The 17,656-nt window shown below is 44.7% G+C and overlaps 2 protein-coding genes across 2 annotated transcripts; one reads left to right on the top strand and one right to left on the bottom strand.

Moving 5' to 3' along the window:
- Positions 1-250: 250 nt before the first annotated feature.
- ccdc177 (coiled-coil domain containing 177) lies at positions 251-2,803 on the top strand. The gene has a single exon (XM_041954588.1). The coding sequence runs from the start codon at positions 251-253 to the stop codon at positions 2,801-2,803; it is 2,553 nt and encodes an 850-aa protein (XP_041810522.1).
- A 3,132-nt stretch (positions 2,804-5,935) lies between these two features.
- plekhd1 (pleckstrin homology domain containing, family D (with coiled-coil domains) member 1) lies at positions 5,936-17,605 on the bottom strand. The gene is made up of 15 exons (XM_041954049.1): positions 17,451-17,605; positions 15,365-15,458; positions 15,084-15,173; positions 14,599-14,675; positions 13,668-13,759; positions 13,524-13,576; positions 13,131-13,225; positions 12,947-13,040; positions 12,115-12,186; positions 11,972-12,078; positions 10,064-10,196; positions 8,941-9,085; positions 8,488-8,631; positions 8,100-8,105; positions 5,936-7,882 (listed from the first exon to the last, which is right to left on the bottom strand). Exons 1-15 carry the CDS (start codon positions 17,603-17,605, stop codon positions 7,725-7,727), a joined length of 1,515 nt encoding a protein of 504 aa, XP_041809983.1. The 3' UTR covers positions 5,936-7,724.
- Between the last annotated feature and the right edge of the window lie 51 nt (positions 17,606-17,656).

Here is a 17,656-nt window from a genome sequence, read left to right as displayed (position 1 = left end):
ATGTCTCATCTGGAGTAAAAATCTGTACATGAATATGTGCTCATGCATGCATGCATGCATCTCTGGACCTGCATTATGACCCTCCCCCACAGACTGCATCTCTCTTAAGCTTTGAACCGAATGCTGTAATCCTCTAATTAAAAACCTCTTCTCACTATTTTATCCACTCCCCCTCATGTATCATACAACCTCCCTCCCTCCATTGATTCACGCCCACCTCCCTTATCTCCACCTGCAGTATTAGCCAACTATGGTTGACCCCTCGGAGGCTGAGGAGCAGAATAAGTGTAAAGGCCCACAGCTCGAGACACCAGCCGTGGCCGCTGAAGACCCTCGACTGCCAGAACAGGCCGATGGCACGACAACAGAGGAGGATGGTGATGCCGGTTTTGAGACACCACCCACCGGCAGTTCTGAGCCGAGCCCCTGCCACGCTGCATCCCACCCGGGGCCAGACACCACCTCTCAGGGGACCCCACCTCAGCAACCACAGACTCAGACATCACCCAAGCTGCACCTGGACCTGTACAACTTCGACTCACCCGCCGCAGAGGGCAGCCGCTACGTTTTAACAAGCCCCCACTCTTTGGAGGCGTGTGCTCGATGTGGGGTCAAACCTGTGGAGCTTCTGCCCCGCCCGTTGGCTGACTTTGCCCGGGAGGCCCCCGGTCGGTCCATGCGTGTCGCGACAGGGCTGTTTGAAGTCTACGAGAGGGAAAGGCACGCCAAACTGAGGCAGTGCAGGGAGGAGAGGGAGAGGATTGTTAGAGAGGAAAAACGGAGGATTCTGCAGGCAACAGTCAATAGCAGCAGCAGTGCGTCATCCTCCTCTGTGGAGCAGCAGCACAAAGCCTCCTCTGCCTCCACGCAACCTCCTAAATCTGGGCCGGTGACCTCTAGCTCAGCCGCTGATTTTGCAGCATCCTCTAGAGCTACAGCATCAGGTCCAACCTCTAAAACAGGCACAGCTCTTTTATCTAAAGCCGCCACCACCAGTCTTAGTCCCTCCCAAAAATCTCTCCATGCAGGGTCTGCTCAGTCCTCAAAAACTGGTTCCACACCTTCTACACCATCCTCCAAGGGTGGCTTCCAAGGGCCTGCCAAGCATCCTTTGTCATCTTCAGCCGAACAAGTAAAAACCACCCGTCCGCTCTCGTCTGGCCCCCCAGCAGTAGTCAGGAAGCCCTCAGGCGGGAAATCTTCAAACACTTTCCCCAGATCCACACCAAAACCTCCTTCCTTCCCCAGAGCCAACTCTACGTTAACACCATCTGTGTCAAAGCCTACAGTTCAGAGCTCTGGGACGCCTCTGAACGGGGTAACAGGAGGACAGTTCTCGCAGCACAACGGACATCTTGGATTTCATTCCAAGGTGCGAGGAAAGAGCCATTCGCTAGAGTCCTTACAGCGGAGGATGGATCCCGTCTGCTCTTCCACCTCCACCACCACAACTACTACTACATGCACCTCATCAGAGTCAGGTGCTTCCTCTTCATACAGTTGGGATGGTGCCCGAGATCACTGGGCTAAAGTCTCCAGTCCTCGAGCTCGCACTATGGCCACTTTCAACTCCCTGATGGGCCGCAGCCTCAGCCTGGGCGACCTGAGCCACTCTCCTCAGACCACACAGAAGGTGGAGCGCATAGTGAAGGAGGTGAAGCGTCGAGGCCTGAAGGCCGTGTCCGAGCGTGATCGCAAGATTGCGGCTCTGATGCTCGCCAGATACCAGGAGGAGGACATCATGAGTCAGACCCGCTACGTGGCTCACCTTCAGTGGGATAGTGAACGCAGAATGGAGGAACTACGGCGGGAGCAGGAGGACCGAGAGAAGCAGCGCGCTGTGCTTGAGTGCCAGCGGGTGTGGCAGACCCAGGTGTCGATACGTCAGCGGCGGCTCAGCCAGCAGGAGCGACAGTCAGCAGCTGCCAAAATGCGCCAGGCTGAGGAGAACGAGGAGCGATGGAGGGAGCTTTCAGAGCAGCAGGAGCGTAGTCGCCTGCTGAGGTTACAGCAGGCGGCACGAGAGGAGAAGCATAAGAAAGCCCTTCAGGAACAGAACCTGAAGGCACTGGAGGAGGAGAGGGCGGCCATGCTGGAGCAGGAGAGGCTGCTGCTGAAAGAGAAGCTCACCATGGCCGAGCTGAAGAGGCAAGAGAAGGAGCACCAGGCCCAGGAGGACAGACGAGGTCTGAACAAAGCAGAGAAGAGACGTCATGCCGCCCTGATACAGGAGATCGCCCGCAGAGAGCAGGAGGAGAGGGAGGAGGCCAGGAGGGCGGCGGAGGAGAAGCTCAGCCGCTCCCTGGAGAATTACGAACAGATCGTTGAGCGTCGAGGGCAGGAGCTGAAAGAAAAGGCCAAGCGTGAGGAGAGGCAGATCCAGAAAGCACGCAAGGCGGCAGAGAAGCGTGAGAAGCAACAGCAGCAGCTTCTGGAAGCTCGAGTCAAGGAGGCGGAAAAACGAGCCCAGCAGGCGGCTCTAGTGGCCGAGGAGAGGGCCAAAGAGAAGGCTCAGCGGGCCGTCCAGAGCCGGCAGGAGAAGGAACGACTCCAGAGGCTCAACAGGCAGCGAGTGGAAGAGGAGGAGAAGCAGAGGCGCCTGGAGCTGCTGCAGTCCATCGAGAGGAAGCTGGAGAAGAGCGAGCAAATCTTCAAGGAGAAGAGGGCGGTGCTGGAGAGCGCTCGCTCTGTGGCCCGAGCCTCTTTTCATGTGCGAGACAAAGTGCGGGAGGAGACCAACATGCGTACTTTTGATAAAATGGCCCTGGAAGCTCAACTCAAAGCCAGCCTGGATGAGAAATAGACCCATAGCTTTGTTGTGGACTCCTTACTTCTGGTCATGTGCTTGGCTCTTGCCTCCATTGTGGCCCTCATCACTCAATGGCTTTACCCTTTTTCCCATAAAGACTCAGTGGGTTTTTTTTGTTCCTTAGAAATCTTAACCCATCAGCTGGTTTGATTACATTTTTGACCATCAGTTTTTCTTATAGATCCTGTCAAATCAAACCAAATCACTTTGTATCATGGATGTAATGAGACTACAAACTATATCGGCTGTTATAAATTAACAGCAAAGCCTGTATGGGACATACAGTAGACTTCATATTAGATGAGAGCATAGAGAGAGCCGCCTTGTGAAGCATCACAACCCCTCCTCTCTCCCTCTCTTTGCCCTCTGCTCAGTCTAACTCAGCGACTGGACTGAAAGCTGTGCGGGAATGAAAAGAGTCTTTGTTTACCAGGAAGCACAACTCCATGACAACTGCAGAGGCTTTTAAGGGAGCACTCCTGTAAGGGAGAATTAAACGCAAATGGTTCCAGACCCCAAAGCAAACGAGGGATCCTTTTGATACATGCACTGTGACACAGCTAGATATAGCATGGAAGTGAAGCCCTGGGCTGGACACTAACCGCTGACAATGCAGCCCTGTGCTGATGAAGCATCAGAGGACGCTGATTCCTGCAGCAAGGGCTGTTCTTCCGCCCTCTTATTCCCTTCAAGGACTCCCTCTGTTTCTCCCCTTCATGTCAGATCACAGTAAACAGCGAAGCCACCTTTCAACTGCGGCCAGTCTGCTCCCAGCGCAGCCGCCTGGTGGCCAAGTCAAGGTCAAAAAGGTACCACTTTTTTACTGTTTTTACAGATTATGCAACGCCTTCCGTTTTGTTACATGCTGTTGCCTCTCAGCACTTGCAATTAAAGAACACACAACAACCCTTGATCACACTGACCCTGACTTGACGGTGCGAAGAAGAAAAAAATATGCATTTACCCATGAGCCGACATGCGAGCCAACAACAGGCTTTAAAGGCCTCTGGCTGCGCTAATCCTACAATCTCTCAGATTAAAAAAAAAGGAAAAGGGAGATGCACATGGGATTTTGCCCTCAGATGTAGTCGTTGCCATAGCGATAGGAATCGGGATAGAGCAGCGAAAGGTGGATGACTGAGCAGAGAGAGAGTGCGTGGGAATATGAGGGGGCTGCCTGTGGGGAGCTGACGACTTGTTTTTGTTCTGTCTTTGCAGGGCGTTATTGGAAAAACACGCCATCACTTTTGTTGTATTCACCTCTGTGTGAGGCAGCGAAATTTACTGCAGCATCCACCCATTCAGGGAGAAATCCTTTAAAAAGCTTCACCTGTCCCGGCAGCACATCTGTGGCCAGGAAGTAGACTGGACCGAGCATTTCAGACAGGCTGATACCTGCTAATGTCACTAACCGCTGCGATAAAAGCCCGAATGAATTTGGGATGCAGCATTAGACCAGCAGACCAGGCTTATGGCACTGACCGAGCCACGCTGTTCCCACCGGATAATCACAGGGAGGTGATGTAAGGTTAGAGGGATGAGACAGCAGATTTGTAGGTGCTTATGACAGAGACTGAAAAGATGAAATCTAGAAAAGGTCGTATTAAAATGCAGTAACATGATAAAACCACAGATTTGTGGATGCATTTTAACTCTTTATATATAACATTAGTGGATCAGAGAAGCAGCTAACCTGCAGATGCTACTTAGATTTAACAGCTACTGAAAAATTATATCGAAGACACACGAGAATGCAATTTGTTGTTGTATCAGAGCTTGATATCCTTACAGACATGTTGAGGGATGTAATGCAACACTTAAGGTTGGCTTGTGGCTTTTTTGAATTATGCCAACATCACACTCTGGGCATAAAAAAAGACGCTGCATCTTTAACAATAATAAATTATTTCTAAGGAAAAGCGAAACAATGCAACAATTAGATAATCTAAAAATCCGAGAGCAAACTAACAAAAGCCTGTTGTATATTCTTATCTCCAGTCAGTGTGAACTGAGCCTGGATCAAACTGCTGTTAATGTATAGATTTAGTGTGTGTGTGGTTAAATTTAACATTTTGCATTTAGCAAATTGATTTTGCGATAAACCACACGAGGCCGTGCTCCACTGTCCACGTCATCCTCCAGTGGCTCATTGCTTTTATATTGTCTTTAGATAACACTGATCGTCTGATGTTAATTCCCAAAGTCCTATTAGATTATATTTTTTAAGATCTTTATCATGTGCAGACAAGTCGGCATCTTTTAATCTTGTGGAGGCTCTGGACATGAAGCTTTCCAAGACGAACTAAAGTTAGAGCCGTCAATAGGAAGAGTTCAGATGTGTGTGAGTCAGTCTTTAAAAAGAAGGAAAGTAAACCACATGCAACCAAATTTTAGTATTAAGTATTTTTATCTGAATCAAAACAGCAAAGTTGACATGATCGTTTTAATTCAATGATCTCTATTGATGTGATACTATATGTACTTTTTATTTTGTGCACTTAACCCTTATTTTTCCATACAACACTCTGCAATTCCTGAAATGTTACAGTAATAGTGTAACCCCCTGCTTAGTTGACTAGTTTGGTTTCTAACACATTATAAATGAGTTGTAAGCAGATAAAAGGACTTTAAACTCCTCATATGAAACATGTCTATCAGTATATAACATAGCTGTAATCATATATGGTAACTCATATGAGCAGTTATAGATGTCAAAGATAGCAGCACATGTAAGGATATTTTAATCTAACTCCAGTATAGTGTTAGAAACCAGTGTTTTTAACCGAGCAGGGGGTTAGAATAAAGCATTACATATATTAATATCTGTTTTATTGAAGTAAATGGACTGCAGCTGTACTGTTTACACTCACATTCATCACTCTCTGCTTTTATCTGTTGCAGGTCCTGGTGATGAATGAGAGCTGGCGATGTACCCTGCGATCCTCCTGACAACAACTTTTCTCCCCACACTGAACTCCTCTACTGGAAACATCCGTATCAAGAGTTTGTATTCATTTTCAGCTCGTGGCCGTGCCATCGATTGTGCTGCTGAGAACAGGAAATTGAGACAGCTGAGTCAGCTATGAGCCGACAGCCTTTTACCTGCATAAATGAAATGACATGTACAAGGTTCAAACACAGCTTTATTAGCATCAAGGCATGTTGTTCAGTCCATAATGTGTTCCCTCTTACCTTACCCTGACATGTGGGCTTCTTGTCTGTATCATTTCTGGTGTTAACTTATCATTTGTACATTATCATAAAATGCTTGCGGGTGAATAACATTGAGTTGCTTCGTCGAGGACAGATTTTCAGATGTAGCAATAATTGAATGGTGGCTATCAGACACGTCCGTGAGTTCATTGTTTTCATAAAAACCTCTGTTAAACGTGAAGGACACAATCTGTGCATACAATCAAAACCAGAATAATAAAAACAAACATTTTACAAGACGGATTTGCATTGTCTGTGCTATCGGCTACATATTTTCTGTGTTCTGTAAATCTATCATGGTGGTATGTTTTTAGAGAATGGTGAAAACTCTATAGGTACAAGGCTACAGTCACACACTGCCGACTGACTGATGATCAAACATGATCTGTGACATGTTGAGTGTGTGTTAATGTCAAGTAACATTACAGCATCTTATCAGGTGGAAACTCATGATCAGTGTACATCATAATCACTCATTGGTATAACCGTGTAAGAGGAAATGTCCAGATTTGGTTCGGCCGAACAGTTCCAGGAACTAAGAGGGCATTTTCCACTGCGGGAAATCAGAAACCTCACCTACACTAACTAAATGTAGTTCCTCTATAGGCCACATTTCCACCAAGCAGTCCAGTCCATGTTAAACATTGGAACGGTTATTTTCGCGTTTCTAAAAAGTTGTGAACGGTACTAATAGAAGTACTCCAGCCCATCCTGTTTTGCATTACTCCTCTGCTGAGGCACCATGCACGCTGAGCCGGTACTTAAAGGTGGAGCTAGAAACACTGCTGATTGGTCTCATCGTCTGAGCTCTGTTGTAGGATTTTCCCGACTCTCCAGCACTCTTTTGTCTTGTGCTTAATGTGTTTGTGGCCGAGCGAGTGAGACACGGCGAGCAGCAGAAAGTGTCGTCGAATGTGAGCGCAGCGCAGGAAAAGGTTGGCAGGAAGTTGTCTGTCTGACAGTAAATGTTAAAGAAATGCTGCAGCTTCTCAAGACCAAGACAAATCTCGTCTGTTGTTGCTGGAAAAGTGAAGGGTGTCAGCCCTGAAGCCCGGTAACAACCCTGCCGACATTTAAGAGTGCAGTCTGCGGTGGAAACAAACAGGTCGAGGAAGTGCATGTTGGTATCAGGTTTCAAGGATGCTATACGGACAGTGTTTGGTGGGAACGTGGCTCATGATGACAGCACTTTCTGACTGTGCTCAACTTCTTTCACAAAATATGGAAATCCTGGATTCTAACATCAGTATTAACACAAGAGGTGTAAGTTTCTTTAGATTTTTGAAAACCGGGTGAAAAACGGTTGAGTTAACGAGAAAACTAAAATCTGATTTGCTGGAGTCACAAAGCGTGAAAATTACGCTCTTCTCTTTCTTCAGACGTGATGGAAACACAAACAGGAAAGCTCAAAAGGGACTTTCAGTTCCTGAGTTCAGTTCTTGTAGTTCCTGGATCTGTTTGCTCTAAAGGGGCTACAAGCAAGTCCGTGAGGGGCTGAGAACCAGTGCTGTTACACTGAATAGGTTTAGAATGGGTTTTCGTCTGTCAAACTTCGTTTTGATCGCTCTCAAGGTTGCAGAGATGCCATCAAACAGATTTCTGCGTACAATCATCTACAGTGTTTTAATGGTGGGTTTGGGATCAGGATCTCTACGTCACTCACTGTGTGGACTGAGGTAAAGCTAAGGTCCCTCGCCCCCTCTCAGTCCTCAGTTGCATTTGTGGCGTCTTTGCGGGTGATGATCTTGTACACGCTCTGTCTGAAGCTGCTGTCAGAGGTCAGTCGTCGGGCCGCCTCCCGCAGCTCCTCCATGCTGCTGTCGTCAGTGTTGGTTACAGCAAAAGACTTTGAGTGTTTCACTGTGACCGAGCAGAGAGAAGAACATAATCACTGAGGTGCTTTACTCTCACAGGTGCCCCATTCAATAACAAAGGAAGACAGGAACGATGGGCTATCAACAATGAACTCTTTTAGGAAAAACATTTTGATCTTCTTTTATCAAGCAAACCCCCCAAAATAAATCTGTTTTCAGCTTCTCAAATGTGAATATTTGTTGTAAACTTTTTATAGAAAAACAATCAGCTCAACAGTTGCAGCTCGACAGGCTACAAATTTATGATATACAGCAAATTTCTCATCCATATACTACCACTGCAGCCACAAGTAGCATTAGTACAACTACTGCTGTTACTACTACCACAAGAGCACTACAAGAACCACATCCACTGCTACTACAACTGCTCCTAACAGTGACAGTAGTGCTGCTAGTATTACCACACCTGCAGCTGCTGCTAATGCTAATATTGCCACTAACAGTGCTAACACTAGCAGTACTACTGCAACTGTTGTTACGCCTGTGCGTCACTGCCAGTACGAATACAGCCTCTCCTACTAATAATACACTTTTGAGCTTGTGAAAAAATGTACGTTTGTGTGTTTTTCACCGTTCGATGCACAGACTTACACCAGTGGCGTCTGGAGGCTCTCCTCTGGATTCGGCAGCTCTTGATTCTGCGTGCAGCAGCTTTGTGCAGATACACGGCGTTCTTCATTATCGCTGGAAGCTTCGCCTCGATCTCCGCTGCACAGATACACTCCTCGAAGAACTCTGGTGACCAAACACACACACACACACATCATGAACACATCGTGTATCATACGGGATCAGCCACAGTCACTCATTAGATTTTATTCTCGAGACCTGCATCTTGCACATTTCTTAGACTGAGAGAAATATTCTAATATCCTCATGTATCATCACACCAAACTCCATGTAATATTCTGGCATAAAAAAAAAAAAAAATCCCTTTAACATCTCTGACTTTAACAGCTGCAGGTGAACTTAATGCAGCACACACTGTCTACCAGATGCACGTTCAGTCACGTCTGACATGGAGGTGTAGGTGAAAGCACTCACTCCTCAGATGAGTCACATCCCCCCTCATCTTCTCGTCGCTCTCTTTGGTCCGTTCCAGCGAGTTCAGGCCTTTCTCCAGGTCCTGCAGAGCCTCCTCGGCCTGCTTCAGTCTCTTCTCCAGCTCCATCCGAGACTCTATCTCCGCCTGAGACACACAGGACGACCACGGGATGTTACTCACAACTGAGTGGACCAAGAAGAGGGTGAAATCAATATTACTGTGATATTTTAGGTAAATGTTGGGCTTTTGGCTCAAATTCAATATGTCTCTTGAGGTTTAAAGGAGGCAACGCACCAAAAGGACAGTCATTTCTGTCATTATTGTCACATGATGAACTAAGAGCAGCATTTCCTGAATTTGAATATAACATGTTGAATTTGGATACACAGAATAAATACTGCTAATATCATTATCAACATCAGCCTGTTCCACCCTGCTAAGCACACATGATCTGGAGTATTAGCCTGGAGAAAGAGCTGAGGTGACTGGTGCAACCAGTCAGTTGAGGTTTGGGACTTTGCTCAAGGGCACTTCAACAAAACAGGAGGCTGTATCTTGAGCAACTTGTCTGTAGTAGTTACTAGCTTATAATTATTAATGCATTCATGTGCTCATCACTTGAATGCTGCAGGTGAAGGTGGAGCAAAATTTTAATCACAGGAAATATGATTAAAGATTCTAAAAAAAAATGTGGAAACCTTCTGTTTACTGTCAGGTCCAGTATTTTGAGGGATGTGGGAACTTAAAGCTCAGTGTGATCCAGTGGCCATAATCTAAGGTGTCATTTGTTCTACTCTGTCAGAGGCAACAAAGCTGACAGGGGGGTCTGGGAGGTGTCAGACTCAATCTGCACAGAAATCAGGGAACTCATTTGTGTGGCTTTAATAAGGGAGCAGCTACAGGCCGGACATGCTGACATTTATCATTTTTCCTCTATTTATGTGCACATAATATCAAAAACACAGTATATAGTTTGAGTGATTAACTGTAAAGGTTGAGCCAGTTCTTCCAGTAAGGCCACTTTTAACTCTTCTCACTCTGGTGGCCTTTGGGCTGACTTCGGGTAGAGTTTCGTTGCTGCGTAACCTGCACGCTGAGAACAGCTGAGTCACGCTGTGTTACCTTGAGCTCGGCCTCGGTCTGCTGCTTGTCCGTCGTGAGCTGAGAGAGCGACTGCTGCAGCGTCCGAGCCTGACACGAGTAGTACTCCCTCTCCTGCTGCAGGACTGTAGCCCGCTGCTCGTTCTCCCTGAGCCTGGGCGACAGAAACACCGTCAAACAGGGAAAACACTACACACACAAACACACATGCAACATGAAGAAACATTATGGCTGATCTGAAAATGGTCTCATTTCGGATTTCAGCCCCTTTAAAACCGCCATCATGCAGCTGAGCAGCTGTTTGGTTGTTAAAAGTTCTGGACTTTCAGGCGCTTCTGTGAATGCGCCTTTGCTGTCAGGACTGCGTATGCTGGTGACACGCTGTGCTCAGTGAGCTCTGCAGGACAAAGATGAATGCACACCTGTAATGTTGTTTCAAGGTTAAAACACTGCAGAACTTTATCTTCAAGAGACCAGTCAAAGGACTAGTTTGACCTTTTGGCAGATGCACTTATTTGCTTTCTGTGAACATGATGAGAAATGTAACAAACAGGATATTGAGTGTGACCTTAAGAGATGGTAGGCAGATTTTGTTCCCTTTGAAAGGGGGCGAAGCTAGCTCTTCTCTCCTGTTTCCAGTCTTTGTGCTAAGCTAAGCTAACCAGCTGCTGGCTGTAGCTTCATATTTAACAGACATGAGGATTTTATTGACTTTCACATTTAACTCTGCCAGAAAGCTAACTGTGTTGTTTTCAGATTAAGTTGATCCCATATTTTTTATTTATCTGAAAATCTGATGTTCTTTCAAATATCTTTTATTAATTCTGAAGCCAACTGTTGAATTTACCAGCTGAATGTCTCTGTCAGTTAATCTAATAACACTGTACGATATTGTTTTGTAGTTTGATATATTCTTTTATCACGATATGGCTGGGAAAAAAATGTTGATATATTAAAATTAATGACAAATTAAGATCTCAAACATATGTGGAATATGTTAAACCATGTAAATATAATAATTAATTCTAATTTAATAATCCAATGAAACCATCCTGTAATAAATTCTCCCTGCCACAGCAGCGCTGATTGAACTCTACAGTCAGATGAGACTGTATGTTCTGGTGTTGTATCTTTGCTTTATTTTATCATTATCAGGTGTTTCTGCTATTTTGCGCCTCATTAATATATAAACAAGGTGGACAAAATATTAGAAACCCCTCTCGGGAACAGAAAATGAAGGAAAACATGTTTTTTTTTTTTAATAGAAATGCTGCTGCATCATTGGATCTGTCTTTCCATTAACAATACCTGTTAAAATGGAGTCTAATTTAACTCCCTCAATACATATTGATGTGAGTCAAAATGCATTTTGACCTGTATTTGTTGCAGGGTTGTTGTTTTGCAGTGCAGGTGAGGATCTGGTGTGAATATGATCCTGTATGATGTTTGTATGTGTTTTTCCAGCTGCATCTGACAGTCAGAGGACGAGCGAGAAGACGAGGAGAGTGAAGGCAAAGAGCTCATGGAAACAGAAAGTTAGATTTCACTGTTCACTAGTGCTACACGGTCAATAGCAGCTGCCTGTAATATCCCACTTACTGGTGCTGATCAATGGGCTGGTTGTTAAGGGATCAATACACATTTCCACTAGTAGTTACATCCTCTGTGCCATTAGCATAGAGGTTCCCCGGAAAGGCCGCAGTGTTTGACCCTTTGGATGCCAAAATGTAACTGCAGCCTGAAGCACTGTGGTGAACCGACACTGCCTGTTTTTAACTCTCTGCATTGATCCAGTAATGTTTGTGTTTTTAATCAAGTTTTTAAAGGACAATAGTAAAATGCTGAATAACTGGTCTTTGTTCTGGTTTTGCAGCATCAAACCAGTATTCCCAGTCTGGTCCTGGATTCTGTTTCCCAGCTCTCACTCACTTGTCGTCAGCCTGCTCCTTCTCCTCCAGCAGGACCTTCATTTGCTCCTCGATGTGTCGCAGGTCCTGCAGCAGGTCCACGTCTCCGGGATCCTCGCCGTCCTCAGACTTCCTGCGGGCTGAGCTCTCCTCTGCCGCCGCCGCCGCCTCCTCCTCCTGCTGTCCCTCCTTCACCCCCAGCAGCTCCAGGGTTCGCTGTTTCTCCTGAGAGAGCTCCTGCAGGGCGAAACAACACGTTCAGACCCTGAATATGACTGAGTGCTGCATATTACAGTGTAAATTAAATTTCTTGTTTCAAGAAATTAACAGGGAGTTAAGACTGAACGTTGATTCTTTACACTGGAAGTAGTTTTTTAAGCTGTCTCATTCAGGGTCCATTCACTGGTGACTGAAAGCTCTGGAAAAAGCCAAAAAGTTAGTGGCCATTGAGTTAAATTTGGGTTTTTGGTCAAATGAGCTTTTTTGCTTTCTTGCCGAGAGTTAGATGAGAAGATGTATAAATATTCCGCCAGCAGCTGGTTAGCTTAGCTTAGCATAAAGAGGGGAAACAGTTGTTTTACAAGATAAATCTTGTTCAGTGAATCTGTAGGAAAGTTTAAGGAGGCCAGACTGTTTCTTTGGTGGATTGTGTCACCTTTAGATAGCTGTTTCCCACCATTTCCACTCTTTATGCTAAGCTAAGCTAACCAGCTGTGGCTGTAGTTTTATATTTATCTCACAGATATAAGAGTGGTATCGATCTTCTCATCTAAAATCAACAAAATGTCAAATATTATATTAATTCTTGACTTTTCTTTTTTCTTTTCCTCATGGCTTCCTCTGACTGATCCAGAAAGATGCATCAATATGAAATGTATTACGAAGCAGCGTGACCGGACCGTCCACTTCAAGGCTCCCTTACATAACTCGTTACGTCAGCAGCTGCAACATGACGCGATCCGAATCGAGCAGCGACTCGTCAATAAGGTTTTCATACCTCGATGGATTTCTGCAGCATGATGGTTAAACTGCTCAGCTCTTCTTTTTCACTCTCAACACCTTTCAGGGACTGAGCTGTGCCGTCCAGGTCTCTGCCGTCAACACACAGCAGACACACAGTCATTTACAGGCTCCAACAGTAAGATCAGCATCCTCTAACACAAACAGGAAGCAGTGTTTACAGTTTGATATGCTCCTGCTCCGCCTTCAGCTCCAGCACCACCTCCTCAAACTTCATTTTCTCCTCCTCCAGGACCTGGTTCAGACGCTCCAGCTCCTGCACATAAACCCAGCTGTTTCAGAGCGTCTATGTCAGAGGATTTCACCGATTAATAAACTGGATTTCAGGCTGGTTTCAGCCTTTTGATGTTACCTCCTATCATTTTATACACTAAACAATTCAGTGAGCAATCAGAAACTGAAAGATGAAAACAAAGTTCATGAATATTTGAATGATTCTGACCTAAAAATACAAGTTATAACCTTTTTATTCCCAGGCCAAGAATATCTCCTGTGCCCACAGAGGCTAAAAACACGCCGCTGCCGTCGTGTGATGGAGTAAACGCCGGACTCACCTCTCTCTGTGCTCTTTGATGACTAAGCTCCTCCGTCTCCTCCATCAGTTTATCTGGAGACAGAAAACCATTTCACATGAGCTGCGTCTGCTTGTTAAAGCTTTAAAAGGCTCGTGTCTTAAGGTGGACTTGCGCCGTGTTTACCCAGATACTCCTGCTTCTCCTTGGCCAGCTGCAGCCCCTGAGCCTCCAGACTCTCGATCATGGCCTCGCCCAGCTGGGCGTTCTTCCACGTGCTGTTGGACAAAAAAACGAGAGATGATTGGTACATTAAAACACTGTGAGCGCAGACTGAAATGCCTCAGTCATTATTAGATGGACTGCTGTGAAATCTTGCCATTCTTGGTCCTAAAAGGATGAATCCTCAGAGATACACATTTGCTTCAGTCATTAATGCTACCACTCTCTCAGACCTGGTCAGGTTCAGACCAAAAAATGTGTCCTCTGATTTCTTTGTTTTTTATTAAAATATCTCCACTATTGGATGGATTCTAATGGAATTGCTATACATATATTCATGGTCCCCAGAGGATGAATTCTAATAATTTGGATCATTATCTTCTAGCACCATATTTTGGTTGATAACCAAATATTTGCAGAACTTATGACATTCCTATCCACGTCTGCTGTACTTTGACTTAACTGCTAGCTACCAAATGTTAGCATGCTAGCATGCTAAGCTACAATAGTGAACATGGCAAATATTACACCTGCTGAACGTCATGTTAGTGTTGTCACCGCAGGAATGTTAGCTCGCTGGTGTTAGCATTTAGCTCATAGCTACTTTGGCACAGCCTCACAGAGCTGCTGGTGTGGACTCTTCATCTAAAAGCTGTAGCCGTTGAGGGGGAAATAATTTTTAAGAAACAGTCTGAGCATTCTTGTTTTGGTTTGTTTTGTTTTTTTTTGATAAAGTTGTACATGAGATGCTGTTGTTGTGGCTGCATCTGACTTGGTACTCTGGGACTGGGACCCGTCGCAATAATTCTACGATTCCATGAAAATTCCACACAAAGTGAGCTGTAAGAGTCACGGCAGCATTTAGAGAAAGAATTTGCGTCAGTCGAACACTCACACTTTCCCTGACTCCTGGAGCATCTCCAGCCACTGGACCTGCTCCTCCTCGGACTCAGCAGCCAGCACTATGGCGCCCTGGGGGATGGAGGTACAATATTTCACATCAGCTTGTCAATAATGAGCTTAGGCTGTAAAATAGACAGTGGATTTTCCATCTACAGGCTGCAGAGATAATAAAAATGGATGTAACACAGTTGTGTCTGAGTGTGCAGTTAAATTCACTCCATTATGTGTCCCATTTGTTGCAGGATTAGGCTGACATCTCACGTTATTACAGTTCTAAATGGACAATTTAGAAAGAGCTATTTCAGCTGGGCTCTGCAAGCTGATTTGTCAACTTTGACTCTGCACTGAATATATGTTTGCATTAATTTGCTGTTGCATGTCGTCTGTCTTAGAAATGATCCTTTAAACCTCGGTAAGGCTGATAAGAGATGAAGTAATGGGGGAAACGTTGCATGTGTGACACAGTCATGGTCTTACAGTGAAATCTTCCAGGTTGACCACGATGGCAAAGGGCATGGCCATGTTTTCATTAGCAGACACCACACATCCTCCCAGAGGAATGACTCCCTGAGACAGAAACACATCACGCCGTTATTTAGAAAGCTGCTTCTGGTGAATTCAGGTAGAAACCTTCTGTATATAAAAGCAGCTATTGATCTGAAGCCTCCGACATGTTTAAGTGCTCATCCAATAAAAACATCAACTCCGCCACCTTCTTCAACATCTTACAGGTGTTCAGAGAAGATGCAGCAGCTCACCTTTGGGTGGATGTTGAAGTACCTGTTGGTCTCAAAGTTTCTCTTCTCGCTCTCTGCATAGTAGAGCAAGAAGCTGTCTTTGATGATGAAGAATCTTTGTACCGAGGAAGACAATGAAAGCAGCAGTGAGTCAATCCTGTGGGGCTGAAAGGAACCAACGTCTGCCGATGTTCTCAACACAAAGCCGAGGAGCAGGTCTAATAACGTGCTACTGTGACTACATTTGAGTCAAACAGAAATTAGTAAAACAGAAATTAAACAGAATGTGATAACTTGGCACATACTCAACTAAAAACAGTCAAAGACAATATATTTAATGTTTGACCTCATCAATTTCATTGATTCTTGTAAATATCTGCTTATTCTGAATTTGATGCAGCAGCATGTTTCTAACAAGTTCGGACAGGAGCAACAAAAGTCTGGGAAAGTTGTGGAACGCTCCAAAAACACCTGTTTGGAACATTCCACAGGTAAACAGGTTGATTGGTAACAGGTGATAGTATCATGATTGGGTATGAAAGGAGCATCCTGGAAAGGCTCAGTCGCTCACAAGTGAGGATGAATGATTGGATAAACGAGATTAATGCATGGACTCAGGAACACCTCAGAAAACTGTTGTATTGTGGTTATATAGAAAGTAATTATTAAATGTAAACTGCAAAAACTACAACATTTATTGGAACACACAAATCCAGTTATCTTTACAGTACATACTGCACTGACTGAGCTAACAATAACTAAATTTTCTTAAGTTTAACTTTTTAAACCTGGTCCATGAATAAGCTAATAAGTTAATTATTAAGTAGAAGTTGGAGGGACAGTGCAGCTTCTCACTGATTGGCTCAGGGGTTGCTTGCATCATTGGTGACATATTTATATGTTTACTTGTCATTTCAGTGTTCTGTTATTGTGGAAATTAAAAGGAAGTTTGGATTAAAGATACTAAATGAGATAGAATAAAAAAAAGAGCAGGTCTTTGATACACTAGTTAAAGGAACACAGCAGAGGTTTAGTTCTGTGCTTCCATAAAGCTGCAGGATTTGGTTAAAGTGGTCAGATTGTCTGCAGCAGAGAATAAAAGTGAGAAATATCCCGACTTTTTGTTCCAGCTTCAAAAACCCTGGATCCTTTATTTCCCATAATGCAACTCAAATGACACCACCAGGGTTAATTTTTCAGACATTAGAAAGTTCCTCCAAAAAGTCCTTATACAGCTGCACGAGTGCCTCTTTAACTTCACCCACAGGTGACGCTGTTATTCTGCCACATTATCACTAAACTCATTCAAAGTCACATTTTTTGTTCCAAACAAACTGCTGTTTGTTTTTGTTTTTTGCTTTTTAAGCTGGTGACAACAACAAATACCACGAAATCACCGAGCTCAGCCGTCTGCAGTCTGGCACCGGAAACCAAACCAGCATTCACCGAAAAGTCTTTTGATCTTTATGACACAAGCAAATGGGAAAGGTTACAAAGAGTGTGCTGTAAATGGACTCTCTGGATCCACCGTGTATTGTCGTTTTAACTGTTATGTAAACTAAGAGCATTATCGTGACACAAGGAACCAATCCAGGCACTTTAACATCCAAATATATCAGGATACACTGACACTGGGATGTGGAGACGCCTGTGGATGAGTTGATCCTGTTGTTACATAAAGAAATCCAGTTTGGTTGACAAAATCCTGAATGTTCATCATTGCATCCGAGATATTAGAAGAAAAAACTTAATTTTCGGTCATTTTTGATATTTTTCTGAGAGGAAAAGTCACTACAGATGATTTCAAATACAGCTACAAAACAAGTTAAATCGTTTTTGCTCTCATTGCAGAGGAATAATGAGATTTTCTCCCTGTGATGTTGCATAAATATGTGTCCAAATGTGCCCACTCTGTAAGAATAATCAGCATTTTTGTCCAAAACAGAGGAAAAGCTGTTATACCAACTTTGAAAAGTAAAGAAAAAGCAGATTTGTTTCTAAAAGCTTCATCCAGGTTTTGACAAAGTTTTGAGAGGCTGAATTTCCCCCCGCCAACAGAAAGAAAGATGAAACCACTAAAGGCAGGTGGATCACACCTCACCCTCACCTGCGGGACCACTTGGCCGACGGCCGTCCGAAGGGCCTCTTCCACAGCACGCCGTGCAGCTGCACCTTGGTGCTGAAGTCCAGCGCTTCAGAGTCCGACTGCTCCATGGACGACCAGGGCGAGAACAGAGAGTTCCTGGACGAAGAGGAGAACATTCTCCCTGGCTTCCCACGCCCCGGGAGGTGGAGCCAAAAAAAGACAAACTG

The sequence above is a fragment of the Chelmon rostratus genome, chromosome 15, assembly GCF_017976325.1.
Source record: "Chelmon rostratus isolate fCheRos1 chromosome 15, fCheRos1.pri, whole genome shotgun sequence".
In the NCBI taxonomy this organism is placed as follows: Eukaryota; Metazoa; Chordata; class Actinopteri; order Chaetodontiformes; family Chaetodontidae; genus Chelmon; species Chelmon rostratus.
This window is presented reverse-complemented; position numbering and strand designations above follow the sequence as displayed.